This window comes from Borostomias antarcticus, assembly GCF_949987555.1.
Source record: "Borostomias antarcticus genome assembly, contig: scaffold_304, whole genome shotgun sequence".
Lineage (NCBI taxonomy): Eukaryota > Metazoa > Chordata > Actinopteri > Stomiiformes > Stomiidae > Borostomias > Borostomias antarcticus.
Window position 1 is genome coordinate 28,448 of NW_028176356.1, and position 20,000 is coordinate 48,447.

A 20,000-nucleotide genomic window follows, 5' to 3' on the forward strand; every position below is an offset into this window, starting at 1 on the left:
TTGGACACGGGCAGCGTTAGTGGGCGGATGTACACTGATTACGACAAGGAGACCCACACAATGAAGAAGATGATAGAACATTTTACAGCGTGTGATTTGCTGGCGGGGATGGGGGGGGTGGGATTCCATCGCTCTGCTTCTGATCGAAGGGTTTCAACCCTGCTGGTAGTCTGAAACAGGCGTTCATTCTAGCATTGCATTGAATATATGGATTTCTCCATTTCTCCAGATGGCACAGTTCCTTCTGAATAGATGAACATGCTGAAAGTGGCGTCAGGCTCCTCCAGGCCCCCCAGCAGAGACCCACTTCCCTTGGCGTGAACGCGTGCTCTTTTTCATCCACGCTAGTTCCATCTGTGCTCATGGACTAAACAAGTGTGTGCAGTTCCTACCACTCAGAAGACCATCACTCTACAAGACGAGCACAACTACAAGAAAGGGACTAGGAAAAGACTAAGAATAATGCAATACCTCCGAATGGCATAGTGGGAGGCGAGTAATGTAGCCTGCCTCTGCACCCTCCATAACAACAACAACAACAACAATAATAATAATAATAATAATAATAAGAGTAATAATAATAATAGTTATTATTATTAGTATTAGTAGTAGTAGTAGTAGCAGTAATATATTAATATATATATATATATATATATATATATATATATATATATATTAAATTAATAAATAATATATTTTATTTTATTTTATTTGTAATTTATATATATATATATATATATATATATATATATATTGTATATACTGTATATACTGTACATATGAACTTGAAAGGAATGCCATTCTTCAGACTTAATGTGTGCTGTCCTGGTCAAGCATGTTGTCTGGTCCACTAGCGTCTCTAAAGCCAGGCTATAACACCTGTAATGGCCACCTAGTCTCCATGAGACATCCTAGCCGTTGTGCAGGGCAGTAAACTGTGTATTGGCCATATAATAATCACTAGGGCCAGACTGGGCTGATTTAATGAGGAGAGCCTCACACACTGGCCAGACAATAAATCACATCTACAGTGCATCTTTATAAACATCCCTCATTTGTTAGTGTGTGTGTGTGTGTGTGTGTCTGTGTGTGTGTGTGTGTGTGTGTGAGTGTCTGTAATCAACCTGATCACTATATAAAGGTGCCTGGTCGTGCGTGACGTGGCTCAACATTACCCCTCTTTATATGACTCAACACAGTAAAGCTGCTAACGGAACGGCCAGCAGACAGGGACACACACACACAAACACGCACACACACACAACCCTTCCAACACACATACGCACACATACCCCCTCCCACACACACACAAACACGCACACACACACAACCCTTCCACCCACCCCCCCTCCCCACACACACACACACACACACAACCCTTCCACCCACCCCCCCTCCCCACACACACACACACACACACAACCCTTCCACCCACCCCCCCTCCCCACACACACACACACACAACCCTTCCACCCACCCCCCCTCCCCACACACACACACACACACACAACCCTTCCACCCACCCCCCCTCCCCACACACACACACACACAACCCTTCCACCCACCCCCCCTCCCCACACACATACGCACACATACCCCCTCCCACACACACACACACACACACAACCCTTCCACCCACCCCCCCTCCCCACACACATACGCACACATACCCCTCCCACACACACACACACACACACGCATGCACACACGCGCACACACACACGCGCACACACACACACACATCCCTCCCACCCACCCCCCCACACACACACACACACATCCCCCCCCCACCCACACACGCGCACACACACACACATCCCTCCCTCCCACCCACCCCCACACACACACACACATCTCCCCCCCCCCCCCCCCCCCCACACACACGCACACACACACATCCCCCCCCCCCCACCACACACACACGCACACACACAAACCCTCCCACCCCCCCCACACACACACACACACATCCCTCCCCCCCCACACACACACACACGCATGCACACACACACACACGCGCACACACACACACACAGTCTGGGGCTGAAGCTCCATCTCCAGGTTCTAGCAGCGCTGAGGGCCGCCATTGTCCGCCGCCACACAGCCGGAGGGATCGGGGTCAAGAGTCTTTTCGTACAGCGGAACAGCGGCGCCATTCACAGCCGGCGGGCCGATTGAGGGGCGCCGCCAGCCTGTCTGGGTCCGAGGCAGAGCCCTTCTGAAAAGGCCAATAGGAGAGAGAGCTATCCCCCCCCCCCCCACCCCGTCCCTGCTCTCCCCATCACAAAAAAGAGCCCCTTAAATGTCGCAGCGCGCTCCCTGGCTCAGATGAGGCGCCCGACTCGGCATTGTGGGTCGGTGGGGCCTTTTGATTGGGGTTTCCGCGGAGATGGGGGAGAGGCAGGCGGCGGGCGGTTTATGGGGCGACGCGGAGGTACTTCCCAGAGGGACACGCCTCTTTACCGTTGTAGTATTTGAAAGCGGCTGTGACCCCCCGATTGCCTCGGGCGTATCGGAGCTGGGATGACAGCGGTCGGCCGTTGGCTCTAATCAGCGTGACATCATCTAGGAGATCAGGTATTGGCTAGGGGGCAACGCTCGCTTGACCTTTAAGGACCCTTTCACACCTACGTTGTTTAGTTTTTTCCGTCTGTAACTTTGTTGTGTTTGGATTGCACTGCTGCCCGTCTTGGCCAGGTCTCTCTTGAAAAAGAGATTTTTAATCTCAATGGGACCTTTCCTGGTTAAATAAAGGCTAAATAAATACCTAAAAATAGTCCGGACTTTCAGACTTTCCAGTTTGATCCGAACCAAATTGACAGGTGTGAAACCTCCTGGACCACGGTGCGCAAACCAATCAGGGTCAAGTATAGGGAGACGCAAAGTTATGAAAGCGAAAAGTTATGGAACTAATCAATAAAAAATAACAAATGTGAAAGCGCCAAAGGGGATTCTGGTTCGGACCTTGGTCTAGATCTTTAGGTGTGAACGCGCCCTAAGTCATTACAGCGGAAGAGGGATGTGAGTGGGGTGCAGCCAGTCAGGGCGGTGTTTGATGAGGCCATCTACATTATTTATGATCAGATATTCCATAGTATTTGTATCGTTTTTATTCCTTATGCTTTCTACATTCAATCCAATGCATCTAGCTGTGATTTGACAGAGTGAAAGTCAGAGACTCTGTGTTATTGTCAGGTCTGGTCCCTGTACAGTACCCACGACACACACACACACACACACACACACACGTACAGTACCTACTGATATAAAAGCAACTAACCTGCAAAGATAGTAGAAAATTCAATCAATCAATCAATCAAAGCTTTATTTGTATAGCGCATTTCATACCCAGAGGCAACACAATGCGCTATACAGTAAGAAAGTACAAATAGATTATGCGAAGCAACAGTTCACAGAAAGAGAGGGAGCGGCTTGTTTATAGTTTTTCATAACATGGCGACTGTCGGCCAAGAGCCCTAGATGATCTATAGTTGTCATTAGGCTACTGTCCCTGTCAGGTATAAGGTGAAAGGTTAAATCATTCCTAGCCAGACGTGACCTTTCGGTGGGCCCGGGGGGGCGGAGCTCTGACAGAGCTCTTACTTCTGAGCGCCGTGGTCGACCCTGGCGTCCACTCCCTCCGGGCTGAAGTCAATCAATCAGTATCGGTATCGGACAGGTGCGGGCGCCGTGCGCCGCCGTCCCCGACCCCGCTCACAGGAGACGCACAGCACGCCGTTCCCAGGAGGCGCCACCGACCACGGAACACGAACGAACGCGGCGCAAACACACGCAGGGGGGCGCCCCTGTCACGAGGAGGCCTAAATTATTCATGGAGTCCATCCGTGCGCCATGCGGTCTAAATTCCACGTAGACGTGCCCTACCCCCCCCCCCCCCCTCACCCTCCCCCCCTGGCCCCTTCCAGACAGGAAGCAATTCTCAGCGCCGACACTAATGTCTCCGTTGTTACGGATGGACGTTCTGCTGCAGCTTGATATCTGCGGGGCGGCGCTAGTAACACCCACCCGATTCAATCCCCCACGAGCCTAACGGGCTCCGACGAGGCGGACGCGTCTGTGATACAGCACAGCGTCGTCCTCCGCCCGCGCTCCGTAGGACGCTGATGAGACCATACTGGAAGGCTTTTTTTGCCGGCTGCTATTCTCACCGACACCGTGACGTCTTGTCTCGAACCGAGAGAGGGTTCCGACGGAGAACCCCCATCCGCATGTTTCCTGTCCTGGCCGCGCTTTAAACACGCGCGTGACAACTGGCCCCGGTTGTACGGTACACCGTAAACGTTAGCGGCTTGAACACATAAGCACTCCCCTAGAGACTTGGGTTCAAACCCCAGTACCGATTATATCTGCGGCCTCCAATGAATGTGTCTTAACAAACGTACCCTGTCGATATACAGTATTGATACATGTTATGGATTTAGCCGTAAAATGTATGCAGGTCCAACACCTGTCGTGTGTCACACTAACATTTGTCCCTTCCATCCAGGACAACGACGTGAGGATCATCATCGGGCAGTTTGACGAGAACCTGGCGTCCAAGGTCTTCTGCTGCGTGAGTGGACAGTCATGTCAGATTACACCCCGCTCACTCTCCCGTGCAGAGACACGCCAATAAACAGCTGTCGGCGCCGGCCAAGAGCCTGGTCATATCGATGTTGTTATTGACGGACAGCTTCGGTGGCTCCTGACCCGTCCCTGGGGTGTTAGCGAGGGGCGCCACGCCGATGCGTCTTAGGGAGCGTTAGATCGTCAATGCTGACTGGTGTCGGGCATGGAATGGGTACAAGCGGTACAGATTGTAGGCTGCTTACTCTAGATCAGAGATCATCAGCTGGCGCCCCGCGGGCCAAATCCGGCCTCCCAAAGCTTCCCATCCGGCCCTATTTGGAATATCTAAGAAAATAATCAGCCAATATTGAAGCAACACCAAAAACAGTTCAGATCGAAATCATTTTATTAGGAAACATTTACCGATCCCAAATATGCTTTTGACAGTGGGTTCTAAAGAATGTGTTTTGTGTTTTCGTATTCTTAGCAGGTAGCCTAGTCTACACAATGCAAGGAATGCAGACAGGCTCCCTCGTCAAGCTGTGCTTGTTTCGCTGGTTGTCAATAGCGGTAGAATGACTTGTGCAGTAGCCTGCCTCTTCACGCAGGAATATGGACTCATAGCCCTGTCCTTTTACTTATATGCTCTTATTTGAGCAAATATTATATGCTATATTTTGACAAATATAGTTGATGACCCCTGCTTTAGATGTTTCTGTCGGTGTGTGTTTGTGTGTGTGTGTGTGCGTGTGTGTGTGTGTGTATGTATCACATGCATGACCACATACAGTACATAACTTGCATGTTCATATATATGCAGAAATACAGACATATACGCCTTCAGATAGGAATGTGTGTGTGTGTATATATATATATATATACACTCATGAATATATAAAATAAATACAAATAAAATCAATATAAAAATGCCCTGTCCAGTACCCTACAGCCTGCTGTCCATCTCCCTCAGGCCTACAACCTCAACATGTTTGGCAGCAAATACCAGTGGATCATCCCAGGCTGGTACCAGGGGAGCTGGTGGGAGCAGGCCAACTCCACCAACTGCACCACCAGGAAGCTGCTGACCGCCATGGAGGGCTACATCAGCGTGGACTTCGAGCCCCTCAGTGCTCGGCAGGTCAAGGGCATCTCCAGGAGGGTGAGTGGCCGGCCTCGTCGTTCCCGCACGCACGCCGGACGTGTGGCGTTTCAGGTTACGAGGAAGAGAGAACCTCTGTCTTGAGATTGAGATCTTGGCGGCTACTAAGATGTGGACAATATGTTTTGTTTCTTTCTGTGACAAGATGCTCGTATATCAGATTGTAAATGGTAAATGGACTGCACTTATATAGCGCTTTTCCACCTTAGCGGGACTCAAAGCGCTTTACAATGGCCTCTCATTCACCCATTCACACACCAATGGCGGTAGCTGCCATGCAAGGTGCTAACCTGCTCATTCGGGAGCAATTTGGGGTTAGGTGTCTTGCTCAAGGACACTTCGACATGTGGACAGTTGGAGCTGGGATTCGAACCACTGACCCTTCGATCATTGACCCTTCGATCATTGAACGTATTGTGAGCAGTACTACTCCATTTGGTTTGTTTGCCGGAGAAAAAAAAAACGTTGCTGCCTTTTTGGCTTGGTCAAGATCAACGCGAGTGTTGACGATCAGCTAACGAGCCCCCGCACTCCTCATCTCACTCCCGCCCCCTCTCCTCCTCCTCCTCTTCCTCTCCTCCCCTCGAACGACCCCCGCCAGACCCCCAAGGAGTACGCCAGCGAGTATGAGGGAGAGCTGCGACAGAAGGGGGTGGAGTCCAGCAAGTTCCACGGCTTCGCCTACGACGGCATCTGGGTGATCGCCAACACGCTGACCCGCGTCATGGAGATCCTGCGGAACAAGCAGCAGCACGACCTCTACCACAACTTCACCGTGGACGACCGCGAGGTGGGCAAGATGGTGCTGGACGTCATGAACGAGACCAACTTCTACGGCGTGACGGTGAGTCAGTCCGCCAACTTCTCAAGAGCGACGTTGGGTTTGGCACCGGTGGTCTCACTGCTGGTTTGAGGGACGATTTAATATTCAGGCAAATTTTATTTCTTTTAAGATATTTTTTAGGGCTTTTCAGCTTTAATGTTATAGGACAGTGTAGAGAGACAGGAAACGTGGGAGAGAGAGAGGGGAGGACATGCGGCACAGGACCCGAGCCGGGAATCGAACCCAGGTCCGCCACGCTAAGGACTAGCCTTCATATGGTGCACGCCTTACCCGGTGAGCTACCGGGGAGCCCCATATATTCAGGCAAATTTAACTGTAGAGTAATATTATTCAGTAAAATTTGCCTGAAGATAATATCTGACTTTAAACCACCAGTGTGAGCCAGGAAGTATGTATAAACATGTTTTATTTGTCTATGGAGATGCGGCGGAGTGAGGAGTGAATTTCCTGTCTTTGGCCGGACCTGAAAGACAAAATGTTTGGCAGTTCACCTTCTTTGCAACTGTATTCAGAATTAAGAACGGAACTCAGTAACAGAATGCAATGGCGCACGCACACACACACACACGCGCACACACACACGCGCGGTTGAATAATACATTCACTTTGTCTTTCCCACCACCAAAAGGCCCAATCCCCCGTTAAGTAGCGTCCTCAGGAAGCAGATTGGTTTGTCCCCTGTCCCTCCCTGTAGGTGGTGCAGCCTGTTGAGGTCAGGGCTCTGAGGGAGGGCCTCAGCATGAGGCCAGCCTCCAACCGGGGTTCTGGCCTCCAACCTGGGCAGACTTTTAAGCAACAGCTGGTACCTCTTCTGCACCCACTGTGTCCAATCCTGGTTCAAAGACAAACGCACGCCCACACACACACACACACACACACACACACACACACACACACACACACACACACACACACACAAGCATACATACTGTAGTAGGAACACCAGTAAACACACAACACACACACACACACACACACACACACACTCACCACCTACAGTACTGTCATCCCCAGATAAACACACCAAAAACAGCTTATTGCTTTCCTGATGATAAAGTCCTTCTGAAGAGCAACGTTAACAAGCATGTCTGTAGTAATGAATGTACAGTAGTTATCAGACATGTCTCTGTGTGTCAGTAGTTATCAGGCATGTCTCTGTGTGTCAGTAGTTATCAGACATGTCTGTGTGTCAGTAGTTATCAGGCATGTCTGTGTGTGTCAGTAGTTATCAGACATGTCTGTGTGTGTCAGTAATTATCAGACATGTCTGTGTGTCAGTAGTTATCAGACATGTACGTGTCGGTAGTTATCAGACATGTCTGTTTGTGTCAGTAGTTATCAGACATGTCTGTGTCGGTAGTTATCGGACATGTATGTGTGTGTGTCAGTAGTTAACAGACATGTCTGTGTGTGTCAGTAGTTAACAGACATGTCTGTGTGTGTCAGTAGTTATCAGACATGTCTGTGTGTCAGTAGTTATCAGACATGTCTGTGTGTCAGTAGTTATCAGACATGTCTGTGTGTGTCAGTAGTTATCAGACATGTCTGTGTGTCAGTAGTTATCAGACATGTCTGTGTGTCAGTAGTTATCAGACATGTCTGTGTGTGTCAGTAGTTATCAGACATGTCTGTGTGTGTCAGTAGTTATCAGACATGTCTGTGTGTGTCAGTAGTTATCAGACATGTCTGTGTGTCAGTAGTTATCAGACATGTCTGTGTGTGTCAGTAGTTATCAGACATGTCTGTGTGTGTCAGTAGTTATCAGACATGTCTGTGTGTGTCAGTAGTTATCAGACATGTCTGTGTGTCAGTAGTTATCAGACATGTCTGTGTGTCAGTAGTTATCGGACATGTCTGTGTGTGTCAGTAATTATCAGACATGTCTGTGTGTGTCAGTAGTTATCAGACATGTATGTGTGTCAGTAGTTATCGGCCATGTCTGTGTGTCGGTAGTTATCAGACATGTCTGTGTGTGTCAGTAGTTATCGGACATGTCTGTGTGTGTCAGTAGTTATCAGACATGTCTGTGTGTCAGTAGTTATCAGACATGTCTGTGTGTCAGTAGTTATCAGACATGTATGTGTGTCAGTAGTTATCAGACATGTCTGTGTGTGTCAGTAGTTATCAGACATGTATGTGTGTGTGTCAGTAGTTAACAGACATGTCTGTGTGTGTCAGTAGTTAACAGACATGTCTGTGTGTGTCGGTAGTTATCGGACATGTCTGTGTGTCAGTAGTTATCAGACATGTCTGTGTGTCAGTAGTTATCAGACATGTCTGTGTGTGTCAGTAGTTATCAGACATGTCTGTGTGTGTCAGTAGTTATCAGACATGTCTGTGTGTGTCAGTAGTTATCAGACATGTCTGTGTGTGTCAGTAGTTATCAGACATGTCTGTGTGTGTCAGTAGTTATCAGACATGTCTGTGTGTCAGTAGTTATCAGACATGTCTGTGTCAGTAGTTATCAGACATGTCTGTGTGTGTCAGTAGTTATCAGACATGTCTGTGTGTGTCAGTAGTTATCAGACATGTCTGTGTGTCAGTAGTTATCAGACATGTCTGTGTGTGTCAGTAGTTATCAGACATGTCTGTGTGTCAGTAGTTATCAGACATGTGTGTGTGTCAGTAGTTATCAGACATGTCTGTGGGTCAGTAGTTATCATACATGTCTGTGTGTGTCAGTAGTTATCAGACATGTCTGTGTGTCAGTAGTTATCAGACATGTCTGTGTGTGTGAGTAGTTATCAGACATGTCTGTGTGTCAGTAGTTATCAGACATGTCTGTGTGTGTCAGTAGTTATCAGACATGTCTGTGTGTGTGAGTAGTTATCAGACATGTCTGTGTGTGTCAGTAGTTATCAGACATGTCTGTGTGTCAGTAGTTATCAGACATGGCTGTGTGTGTCAGTAGTTATCAGACATGTCTGTGTGTCAGTAGTTATCAGACATGCCTGTGTGTCAGTAGTTATCAGACATGTCTGTGTGTCAGTAGTTATCAGACATGTCTGTGTATGTCAGTAGTTATCATATCAGTATTCATTTGTCAGAAGGTTAGCTGTCCTTATCTGCCAGCAAGGCCTAAATAGGCAGCAGTGTGTGTGTGTGTGTGTGTGTGTGTGTGTGTGTGTGTGTGTGTGTGTGTGTGTGTGTGTGTGTGCGTGTGTGTGTGTGTGTGTGAACTGGCATTACGCTGGTTGCTATTGGTTATGCTCATCGCTGGCTGCTCTGCTTGACAAAACACAATCAGGCTTTATTGTTTATTTGAGGGAGAGAGAGAGAGAGAGAGAGAGAGAGACAGAGAGAGAGAGACTGCATTTTTGTGTGCATTCCTGTGTGTGTGTGTGTGTGTGTGTGTGTGTGTGTTACTTCAATTAAAGTGTGATAGAACACCTCCAGCTACCCCCCTGATAAACGCCACATCAGCATGTTTATCGGCACTAAGTCAAGGTTGGAGACGCTGTAATATTCTGGTATAAAGCTTTATCCAGTCTGTTTACCCTTCATGGCAAGAAAATAATGGCCAAAGGAGCTATGAGCAAGTCAAATGTTTCAAAATTTAAAAACGCCAGTATTTCATGGGATGATCAATATGATGAAAATAATGCTGACTTTGGTTGGTTTACCCAGAAATACATTCAAGACTTCGATAGGCCTTGATTTATAGTTCATCTGCTGACGCTGTGGAGGAAAAATAATGCTCTGTCCAGAAGCTATGACTCAAAGCCTCCTTCCCATGATGTTCATAAACCCTATAGAAACAAATATATCCATTCCATTACAGTATATCTATAAAGTATATCGTATCGTATCATTACATCTGGAAAAAATGTCACATTTCAGTGATTTGGGAGGAACTCTACACGGATATCAAAGCCACATGGAAAGTAATAAATCAGTTGTTGCAAAGAGTAAAGCCTCAGACGGCTAAGAAAACCCTTGCTTGCCATGGAAATCCACTGGGTTTTCTTCCAGGACATTTTCCTGTTATCTCTTCTTTTAAGCTCGCTGGTATCCACGAATGTCTCGTCAAACAGGTGAAGCTGTCTTATCTTGCAGCCACATACATGTTTCCCTTGTCTAAAGCAGATGCTCCATGTTGTTTGAATAAACAGTATAGACCCATATCTATTTTGCCATGTTGTTCAGAAGTATTAGAAAAAATATGTACAAATTCTGTTTTCTGGATTCTGTTTCATCCAGATTCTAATTCAATTCTTTTATAAACACCAGTATGTTTTTTTTGGAAAATTCACTCCATTTATATGCGCCCCCTTCACCTGATTGACAAAGGTTGTCTCACTTGCACTTGAAAATTATGAATCTATATTAATAGATCACCAAATGATTCCCGAGCGCGGCACCGCTGCTGCTCACCGCTCCCCCAGGGGACGGGTCAAATGCGGAGGACAAATGTCACACACTCAGGTGTGCGACAGTCAGTGGGACTTTAATCTTTAACCTTTATTTGCCTAATGTCTCAAATGTGTATTCTCCAAATATGTTTGCAGATTAATCTAATTATTAATTATTAATTCTCTCTCATTCAAATTTCACTGGTTATGGATACCAATATTTAATTAAACTGCCTATGTTACATGGTTTACATGACACATTCAGATAAATTATCTCTGAATTTAATAAAAATCCAGTCCAGTCTAAATCCAGTCCAGAAAATCTGGAGTCCATTGAGATGCTCAGGTGTCAACTACACGATTCCTGGGAATTATCATTGATGAGAGTTTGACTTGAAGACAGAAAACTAGTATTAGCACGAAAATAAATACATATATCGGTATAATGGTAAGTCATCTTGTCACCACTAAATGCCTCCTAACTCTTTATTACAGTTAAATGTATCCCTATATTTCATACTGTAGTATAGTTTAATGTATCCCTATATGTCATACTGTAGTATAGTTTAATGTATCCCTATATTTCATACTGTAGTATAGTTTAATGTATCCCTATATTTCATACTGTAGTATAGTTTAATGTATCCCTATATTTCATACTGTAGTATAGTTTAATGTATCCCTATATTTCATACTGTAGTATAGTTTAATGTATCCCTATATTTCATACTTTAGTATAGTTTGAGCAAGTACGTTTCCCACTACTCTCCACAAACCGTTGATCCGTCAGAACGTTTTGTTCGGACTGAAACCCGATCAAAGTCATAGAACCGTTCTGCTCTCCTATTTGAAAAGCTGCAGATTCTTACTATTGATGCCATACATATTTTACATACATATTGTACTCATAATATATTTTCAAGTGATGGGAAGAATCCTGTACAGGTCAATACTTACTTTAAAACCAATTCTGAGGTCCACTCTTACTCAGCTCGTTAATCCATAGATCTTCATCCTCCTAAATCTCTCCCTGCCAGGGGTAATTTCAATCAGATTTGGGGGCAACAAATTATGGAATGGTTGGCAAATGGCAAAAACTGTTCCAATATAAAATGTTTTAAAGGATATTTAAGAGATTATTTAACTGCTGCTTTGTAACTACTTTTCACTACTTATAAGTAATATTGATGTATTCATGTCACGGTGAATCGATATATCACTTACAGACACATACACACACATACATGCACACACATGCACCCGCCCCATGATTCACTGGGGCGGAGGTAAAAAGGACTGGAGGTGAATGGGTGGCTGTATTTGGCCGGCTCTGTGGCGCCCCCCTCAGGTCACAGCCAGCAGGGGGCAGTGCGGTGCACTCTGGGCTCTCCCCCCCTCACACCCCAGTCCAAACCCTGTGTCTCTAGCGCCCTCACAAAGGTAGCTGGCTTCGTTCATTTTGTTTTCATGTTGTGTAATCCTAGTCCAAAAAATATCTGGAGGTGAATGGGAGGCTTTATTTGGCTGGCTCGCACATTCCAGTCCAAACCCCACGTCTCTAGCACCCACAGGGAGCTGGCTTCACTCTAAGTTTTGTTTTCATTTGTGGATCCAACCCGTGATTCGGATCTGCTCCAAAATGGAATGGGTTCTAAGTTGGCCCATGATACACCCCTCCACCAGGTTTCATAAAAATCGGTTTGATAGTTTTTGCGTAATCATAGTCCAAAAAATGAATGGAAGTGAATCGCCATTCCAGCTGTGTTTGGAAGGCCCGTGGACTCATCCAACGATCCGCTCCAAAATTGAATGCTATTACGATGCTACATCCTCCTACCGAGTTTCGGGAAAATCGGTCCAGTAGCCTAATCCTGCTAACAGACCAGCACACGCACACACACACACACACACACACAGACAAACATATACACGCACGCACAAATGCAACCAAAAACATTACCTCTTGCCCTGCGCTGTCGCTGGGGCGGAGGTAACAATTAGAACAGGGGAGTGTGTGTGTGTGTGTGTGTGTGTGTGTCTAGCAGCACAAACACACACAGTGCTAATAGTAGCCAGTGGAAGCAGCCAGTTAGTGTGTGTGTGTGTGTGTGTGTGTGTGTGTGTGTGTGTGTGTGTGTGTGTGTGTGTGTGTGGTGTGTGCGCTGGTGAGCTCGCTAGCAGGGTGCAGTGACGTGTCTGTGAGGGCTGCGCACCCACACCCTCACTTTAATCCTTACCTCTGCGCAAGCTTCCTTCTCCCCCCTCCCTCCCCTCAAGTCCTGTGGCGATGTGGAATGGCGCTAGGCACAGGCCAAAGATACGGCTGGGAGTGTCTAGCCAAACCATGCACACGGGCAGCAATGGAGCAGGGTTATAATAGTTTTGCTTTTTTCATTAGTTTTTATTTTTATATCGTTTTAACTTTTTGTGTTCAATTTCAGTTTAGTTTTAATTAGTTTTTAAAGCAGATTTGCTAGTTTAGTTTAGTTTTTATTAGTTTCAGTATTAGTTTTAGTTGTTTTTTTTCTGCGCTAGCCTCATGAGACTATCCTGATCTCGTGAGCTCATGTTGTTTCACTCGGTGCAAAACAAACCATCTGGCGAACGTCAGATTACCTCTGCGCAGGGGCACAGCTAAAGAAATAATGGAGGATAGATTTCATATCCACCCAAAATACTAGGCTTATGTATGGAATGAAAAAGACATTTTCTCTACAATTTTAGTTTATTTTAGTTAGTTTTGTAAACACACAATACAGTTTTAGTTAGTTATCGTTTTTTTGTAAAGCCTAGTTTTTATTTATATTTCAGTTAACACAATTTTTTTTTCACACCTAGTTTTCGTTCATTAGTTTTCGTTAACTATAATAACCCAGCAATGGAGGGATGGTCGTTGAGACTGTGGGCTGGAGCAGCGCGTCGCCTCGGCGGCTTCCACACTGCTCACCCCTGACTGGGGAGGGACCTGGAACAGCTGGTCCAAAAAGGGTCTGAGAGGGGAAGGAGAGAGAGGAGGAGAGAGAGGAGGAGAGGGGAAGGAGAGAGAGGAGGAGAGAAAGGAGGAGAGTGGAAGGAGAGAGAGGAGGAGAGAAAGGAGGAGAGGGGAAGGAGAGAGAGGAGGAGAGAGAGGAGGAGAGGGGAAGGAGAGAGAGGAGGAGAGAGAGAGGGAGAGGGGAAGGAGAGAGAGGAGGAGAGAGAGGAGGAGAGGGGAAGGAGAGAGAGGAGGAGAGAGAGGAGGAGAGGGGAAGGAGAGAGAAGGGAGGAGAGGGGAAGGAGAGAGAGGAGGAGAGAGAGGAGGAGAGAGAGGAGGAGAGGGGAAGGAGAGATAGGAGGAGAGGAAGGAGGAGAGGGGAAGGAGAGAGAGGAGGAGAGGGGAAGGAGAGAGGAGAGGGGAAGGAGGGAGAGGATGAGAGAAAGGAGGAGAGGGGAAGGAGAGAGAGGAGGAGAGAGGAGGAGAGAGAGGAGGAGAGGGGAAGGAGAGAGAGGAGGAGAGGAGGAACAGAGGCCTAGAGAGGAGTAGTGGAGGGCAGATTGAGAGTGGTAGTACTGGTACTATTGTGGAGAGGTGAAAAGGTCGATCACTTATCTCACTCCATGGCAGGACATGACGCCTGGCTCCCCCAGGACCTCCCCCACGACCTCTCCCTCCCTCTCTCTCTCTCCCCAGCTGCCCTGTGGCTCGCTGGGCTGGCAGAGGGGACCTGTCCCAGGAGGCTGTGGAGGAGCAGACTGAGGAACAGTCATGTTTGAACGAGTGCAAAGCCTCTGTTAGGCCTTCAGCTGTCACAGCCCAGGAGCTGGGAATCTTCCCCATCTTACCCTGTAGTCCTGTACTTACTGTTGCAATGACACGGAATAGGGATGATTCATATCTGATTCTAACTTTGAATACAAAAATAATATCTGATTCCTGTTGTGTATACAGTAAACATATCATGTGAGTTGTTCCATCTCGTGTTAGACAAACTTGGACCAACCTTAGGGCCAAATCCACCAAAGGATTGTGTGGCTTTTGTGGCGGCAAACCCCGTGAAAATGAGACAAAAAACTAGCATCCAATCCACAAAGCCCACGCAAAGGGGGCAAAGCCTTGCAAACTGCACCGATGAGCAAATAGCACCACGAATGCGCCAGGCTCATCTGAATGTATGCAAATTAGGTACTTCCATGCAAAATTGCCCCAAATAAGCCTTGCGTCTGATCCACAAAGACCATGAGCTAACTGCCACACGCGGTTAGGGAGCTGCAAATAGCGCTTTTGAAAAGCTGGTATTAACTGCAGCAGTCAGCGCGCACTCTCTCCTTCTGTCTCTCCTCAGAAGTTTGAATGATATTGAATTGATATTGGATGATATTAAGGGTGAAATATTTATAGAGGAGGATTTAAAAATAAGTTCTGCCAGCTGCGATGCACAGACACAATACAATATGATAATATGATCTTTTTTGATTATTGGTCAAGTGCAGTAGGCGTTCCCTTCGTAGGCTATCACGTTTCATGCAGCTCTCTCCCTCTCTCGCTGACTGAAACTTCACTAAGCCTGTCGTTTCCATTCTGTGGATTTTTACAGTAGGCCTAACGGTACAATAGGAAAAATAGAATTAGGGCCAAACGTTCTATTTACAGCCACGGAAAGCAAGCAAGGCTGAACCAAGTGATGTGTGTTTTATCCATCCTCTCCATAGCCTATAGTACCAGGGACAGCGCTCTATGCTACAGCCTAAAAGTAGGCTATGTCTCCAGCATGCCAAACCAGCAAAATATAAAGACAAGAAAAAGAAACCAGCTAAATTCTGTCTTACCTTTCCTCAGTAGTTGTAGCTTCCTTGTTGCTTGTTTGTTGAACTTCCTGAGTAAACGACCCTTCCAGTCTTTTTCCCAAAATCGTTTTGTAAGATCCATTTCAAACGCGTTTTTACAGCGTTTTAATCACATCCCATCTACAGTGTACTGAGAGGTTCAAATCTAATAAGAAATAGCCTACATCTCTTGACAGATCAGATAACAAGCTTCAAATATTGAATGGGGGAAAACTTCAAAGAAAGTGTCTCTGCCATCTCGATGATACCTATCTCTCACCAATATTTTTGTTGTGTTTGCTATTTTTCTATAACGTTAGTGTAACGTTACATTAAACTTACAGTAAACCGAGGGGGCTAAGCCTGACCAAGCCCCCTCATATTGCCGGGCCTGAAGCAGTTTGTATGCCAGGCGAGCGCACTAATGTGATCATGGCCAGTTGCAATCATGGGCACAAATTGCACACAGTTGGCAAATGTGTGGGCGTGTTTGCCCGGGCATGTCATTAGAGCAAAAATATTTTGTATCGTGCTAAACTGGAGCAGATTGCCGTTGCAATCGCTGTGCAAAACATCGCGCTATTAGTGGGAGCAATCCATTCTTTGTGGATTTGGGCCCTAGACTTGAGTATATAATGGAGGAGTCTTAATCAGGGCTCTTGTGTCAAACACCAGGACGTCACATACTTTAGACTGGAGCAGGTTTGATCAGCCCCCTCCAGCTCTCCACCCACCAGTGGGAAGAGACCAAACGCTTTACAGAACTCTGTAAAACATATACACCTAAACCATATACTGTGAATGAAATTCAAGTCTCACCAAAGTGTTTTGTTTTCCTACTTGACTGCTGTCCTAACTTTGTAGTTCGTTCTCATAGATCAGTCTGTTAAAACTACAAATTCTTCCTGTGTGACATCACTTCCCTGTCCTCTTCATCCTGAAACTATGTCACTTCCTTTTTCACTTTTCTACCTCGTCCTCAAGTGAACTCACTACGCCCGGATTCACTTCCTGTGCTAGAGTCCGACTGCAGAATCGTAACAGAATAAAACTATTGTCTTTGTTTAAAACCAGCTTGACCGACCACTCAGCGTGTTCTTTGAAATCTAAACTAAAGTAAGATTTTCATTTACAATACTGTACAACAAACCCAAAACCATTCTTATCATACAGTCCCTCTCATACACATCAAAATGATACTTAACATGGGCATGAAAACATTCAATGTTACATTCAAACACGGACGCTTCCGCTCATCGATGCACAGATGGGGCTTGGTATCCCATGCGGCGTGCGAGTGTGGCGCCGAGGAACAAACCGCAGACCACGTCATTCAGGACTGTCCGATATATCGGACACCCAATGGAATGCGTGGCCTGACGGATGTGGATGACGAAACGGTGACGTGCCTCCTGGAGGTGTGCCCGGATATATAGCCCGGGTGACCCCTCACTCAGGCTCGGGGTGGTAAAAGGATAGCCCCTCGGCCAATGGGATGTGACCTCCTGCTGGCTATGCTAGACAGTGTGAATCTGGAGTTCATCACTAGGGATCTAAAAGGCCTTAGTATAGTCCTGGAAGTGTTCAAACTGTGTGTGTGTGTGTGTGTGTGTGTGTGTGTGTGTGTGTGTGTGTGTGTGTGTGTGTGTGTGTGTGTGTGTCCTGGATAGTGTGCTCATGATCACAGTCAAACGGCTGGTATATCACTGCCTGAAGGCTGTTGTTTTGCAGGGGAGAGATGTCAGTGATGTGTGTGTGTTCTGGGCCTACATGTGTACTGTATGTGTGTGCATAGACTGTTCATGTGCCTGCAGGTGTGTGTGTGTGTGTGTGTGTGTGTGTGTGTGTGGGTGTGTATGGAGAGTGTTTCATCACCGTTGGCTACAACAGTTGCTTTCCTTGCTGCTCCCTCGAGAACTCCATTCACACCTGCGCACACACACACATACATGCATACACACACACACACACACACACACACACAAACACCCATGCATACAAACACACACACACACACACACAAACACCCATGTATACACACACACGCACACACACACACACACACACACACGCACACACACACAAACATGCACACACACACACACCTACACACACATGCATACTGTACACACATACACAAACAGGCACACACACACACTTATACACACACACCTCCCCCACTCATCTCACCTGCAGAAACCAAGTGATAGCTCGCTACCTACCGCCATCACACCTCCACAGACAGCTCCGTCCTCTGCAAGGTGACCCAGCTCTCTGAGCCCCAGACGGGGCTACTAGTCTGGGCCAGCTCTCCGGCCATCTGCCCCTAGAACAGGGGTGCCCACAATCTTTCGGCTTGTGAGCTACTTTTAAAATGACCAGCTCAACAAGTCCCCCCCCCCACCACCACCCATATCTTATCTTAAAAAGAGTCCCATTGTTGAAAACACTTTTTTTTGGTAATGTACCTAAATAACAACATTAAGGCTATTATTTTAAAATCAAAGAATACATTTATTAATCAGGCTACCAATGACTTTACACTGGAAGTACCAGGAACGTTAACTTTGTTGTATTTGTGCCTCCCACAGTCTTAACAGGTCACAGTCAGCTTGCTTGTCAGAGCTGTGTCTTCTTACTTAAACCTAAACGACTCACAGTGCAACCTTACAAATACCACACGCTCGTCTCTCGTGCCTTCTCATTGTTCTGCTCTCCTCCATCCCCTCCCCCCATCTCTCCTCTCTCCCCCTCCCCTCTCATCTTTCTCCCAAGCCCAACTACTTCAAAGCCTTGGCGGTATTTTTTTTTGCGCTTCCCAGAGGCAAAATTACCCCCATCCCCCCCATCGGCGTGGGTTTTAATCAGCGCTTAAATCGGCGCCCTCTGCGAGCCAGTCATCCCAGAACCCAGCTAAATGATTAATCAGGGAACGAGACAAGCAGATGGCGGGCTGAATTAATAGAACTGTCCTCATGGATAAAGAGAGAAGGAGGTTGAGAGAGGGAGAGAGAGAGAGAGAGAGAGAGAGAGAGAGAGAGAGGGAGAGAGAGGGAGAGAGAGAGAGAGAGAGAGAGAGAGGGAGAGAGAGAGAGAGAGAGAGAGAGAGAGGGGGAGAGAGAGAGAGAGAGAGAGAGAGAGAGGGAGAGAGAGAGAGAGAGAGAAGCCAAGGAAAAAAGAGAATTGTGTTGATGAGAGTTATTTCCCCTTGAAAGGATTTGAATATCATTAATGATATTGCAGGCATGCATGGCAGTAGCTACGGGCTGTACTGAATAACAGCCTCGGTTGGGAATGATCACGTCCATGGTTGAAATGGGAGACGAGCGAACGTTGAGCGTCGGGAATGGAGAGTGGCTCTTCAGACGCCCCCCGGAGTGGGCGAAGGGGAGATGTCCACTTCAGGGACGGCCTCCTTACGCGGGGCTTCTGGGAAACGATCAGGGGCGGTGCATGCGCTTGGCATACAAGGCAATTGGCTAGGGCGCCGAGGCACTAGGGGCGCGCGGACAATCCCGACACTTATAATTGTCCGCTAGCCCCGCTCAACAAGTCTCCCGACAGTCGGAATTGTCCGGTAGCACCCCCCAATAAAGTTGGCAGGCAGCGGAATCAGGCTGACTCCGCCCCTCCCGAGCCCCCATGGGACTATTAAGGATCTTAGCAAAATGAATCTTCTGCAATGCAAATGAATCTTTGAATCCCCTCCCATGTAAACAGACCAGGTGCCAGACCTCGTCTTTGTCCACTTAGTTGACGTGCCAAGAATGGCCTCGACACTCGCCAAGAAGCACACTTTGCACAGAGTCCGATGAAAGGAGGGCGGGTGTTCCTCCTCGCCAGCCCGAATCCCCCGCCCCGCGTCTGGGCCTGACCGTCTGATGTCCGTCCTTTGGAAGTGAGGGATAAGGGTCTCGGGAGATCTAACCTGGCCTCGTTATCGGAGGCTTGAAGGAGCAGCATCACGTTCACTGAGCCTGAGGATGCGCTGCGGTTCGCTCGTACATGTATGCTGACGATGTCATCGCATGTTACTTATATGAAACGTGCTGACCGTGTGCTTTGTTGTTGTTGTTGTTTTGTTTTTTTTGGTTTGATCCAGGGTCAAGTCATGTTCCGCAATGGCGAGAGGATGGGCACCATCAGATTCACCCAGTTTCAAGGTACGTTCATCATCGTTTCACTTCTTTAACTCTCCTTTTTCCAAAATATCTGAACACAATGTCATAACTGAATGACGTGCCAGACTTGACAAAACCAGAAAGCGGGTTTAGTG

General features: G+C 47.1%; 1 protein-coding gene across 1 annotated transcript in view; it reads left to right on the plus strand.

The window, feature by feature from the left end:
- The window catches only part of LOC311328589 (gamma-aminobutyric acid type B receptor subunit 2-like), a gene marked incomplete at both ends in the record, with an annotated part of 63,312 nt that overhangs the window by 16,482 nt on the left and 26,830 nt on the right, over positions 1-20,000 (plus strand). The window contains 4 exons of the mRNA XM_084462536.1: positions 4,508-4,573; positions 5,540-5,728; positions 6,330-6,572; positions 19,827-19,887. Coding sequence (XP_084318662.1) covers positions 4,508-4,573; positions 5,540-5,728; positions 6,330-6,572; positions 19,827-19,887 — 559 coding nt within the window. The remainder of the gene's footprint in view (positions 1-4,507; positions 4,574-5,539; positions 5,729-6,329; positions 6,573-19,826; positions 19,888-20,000) is intronic.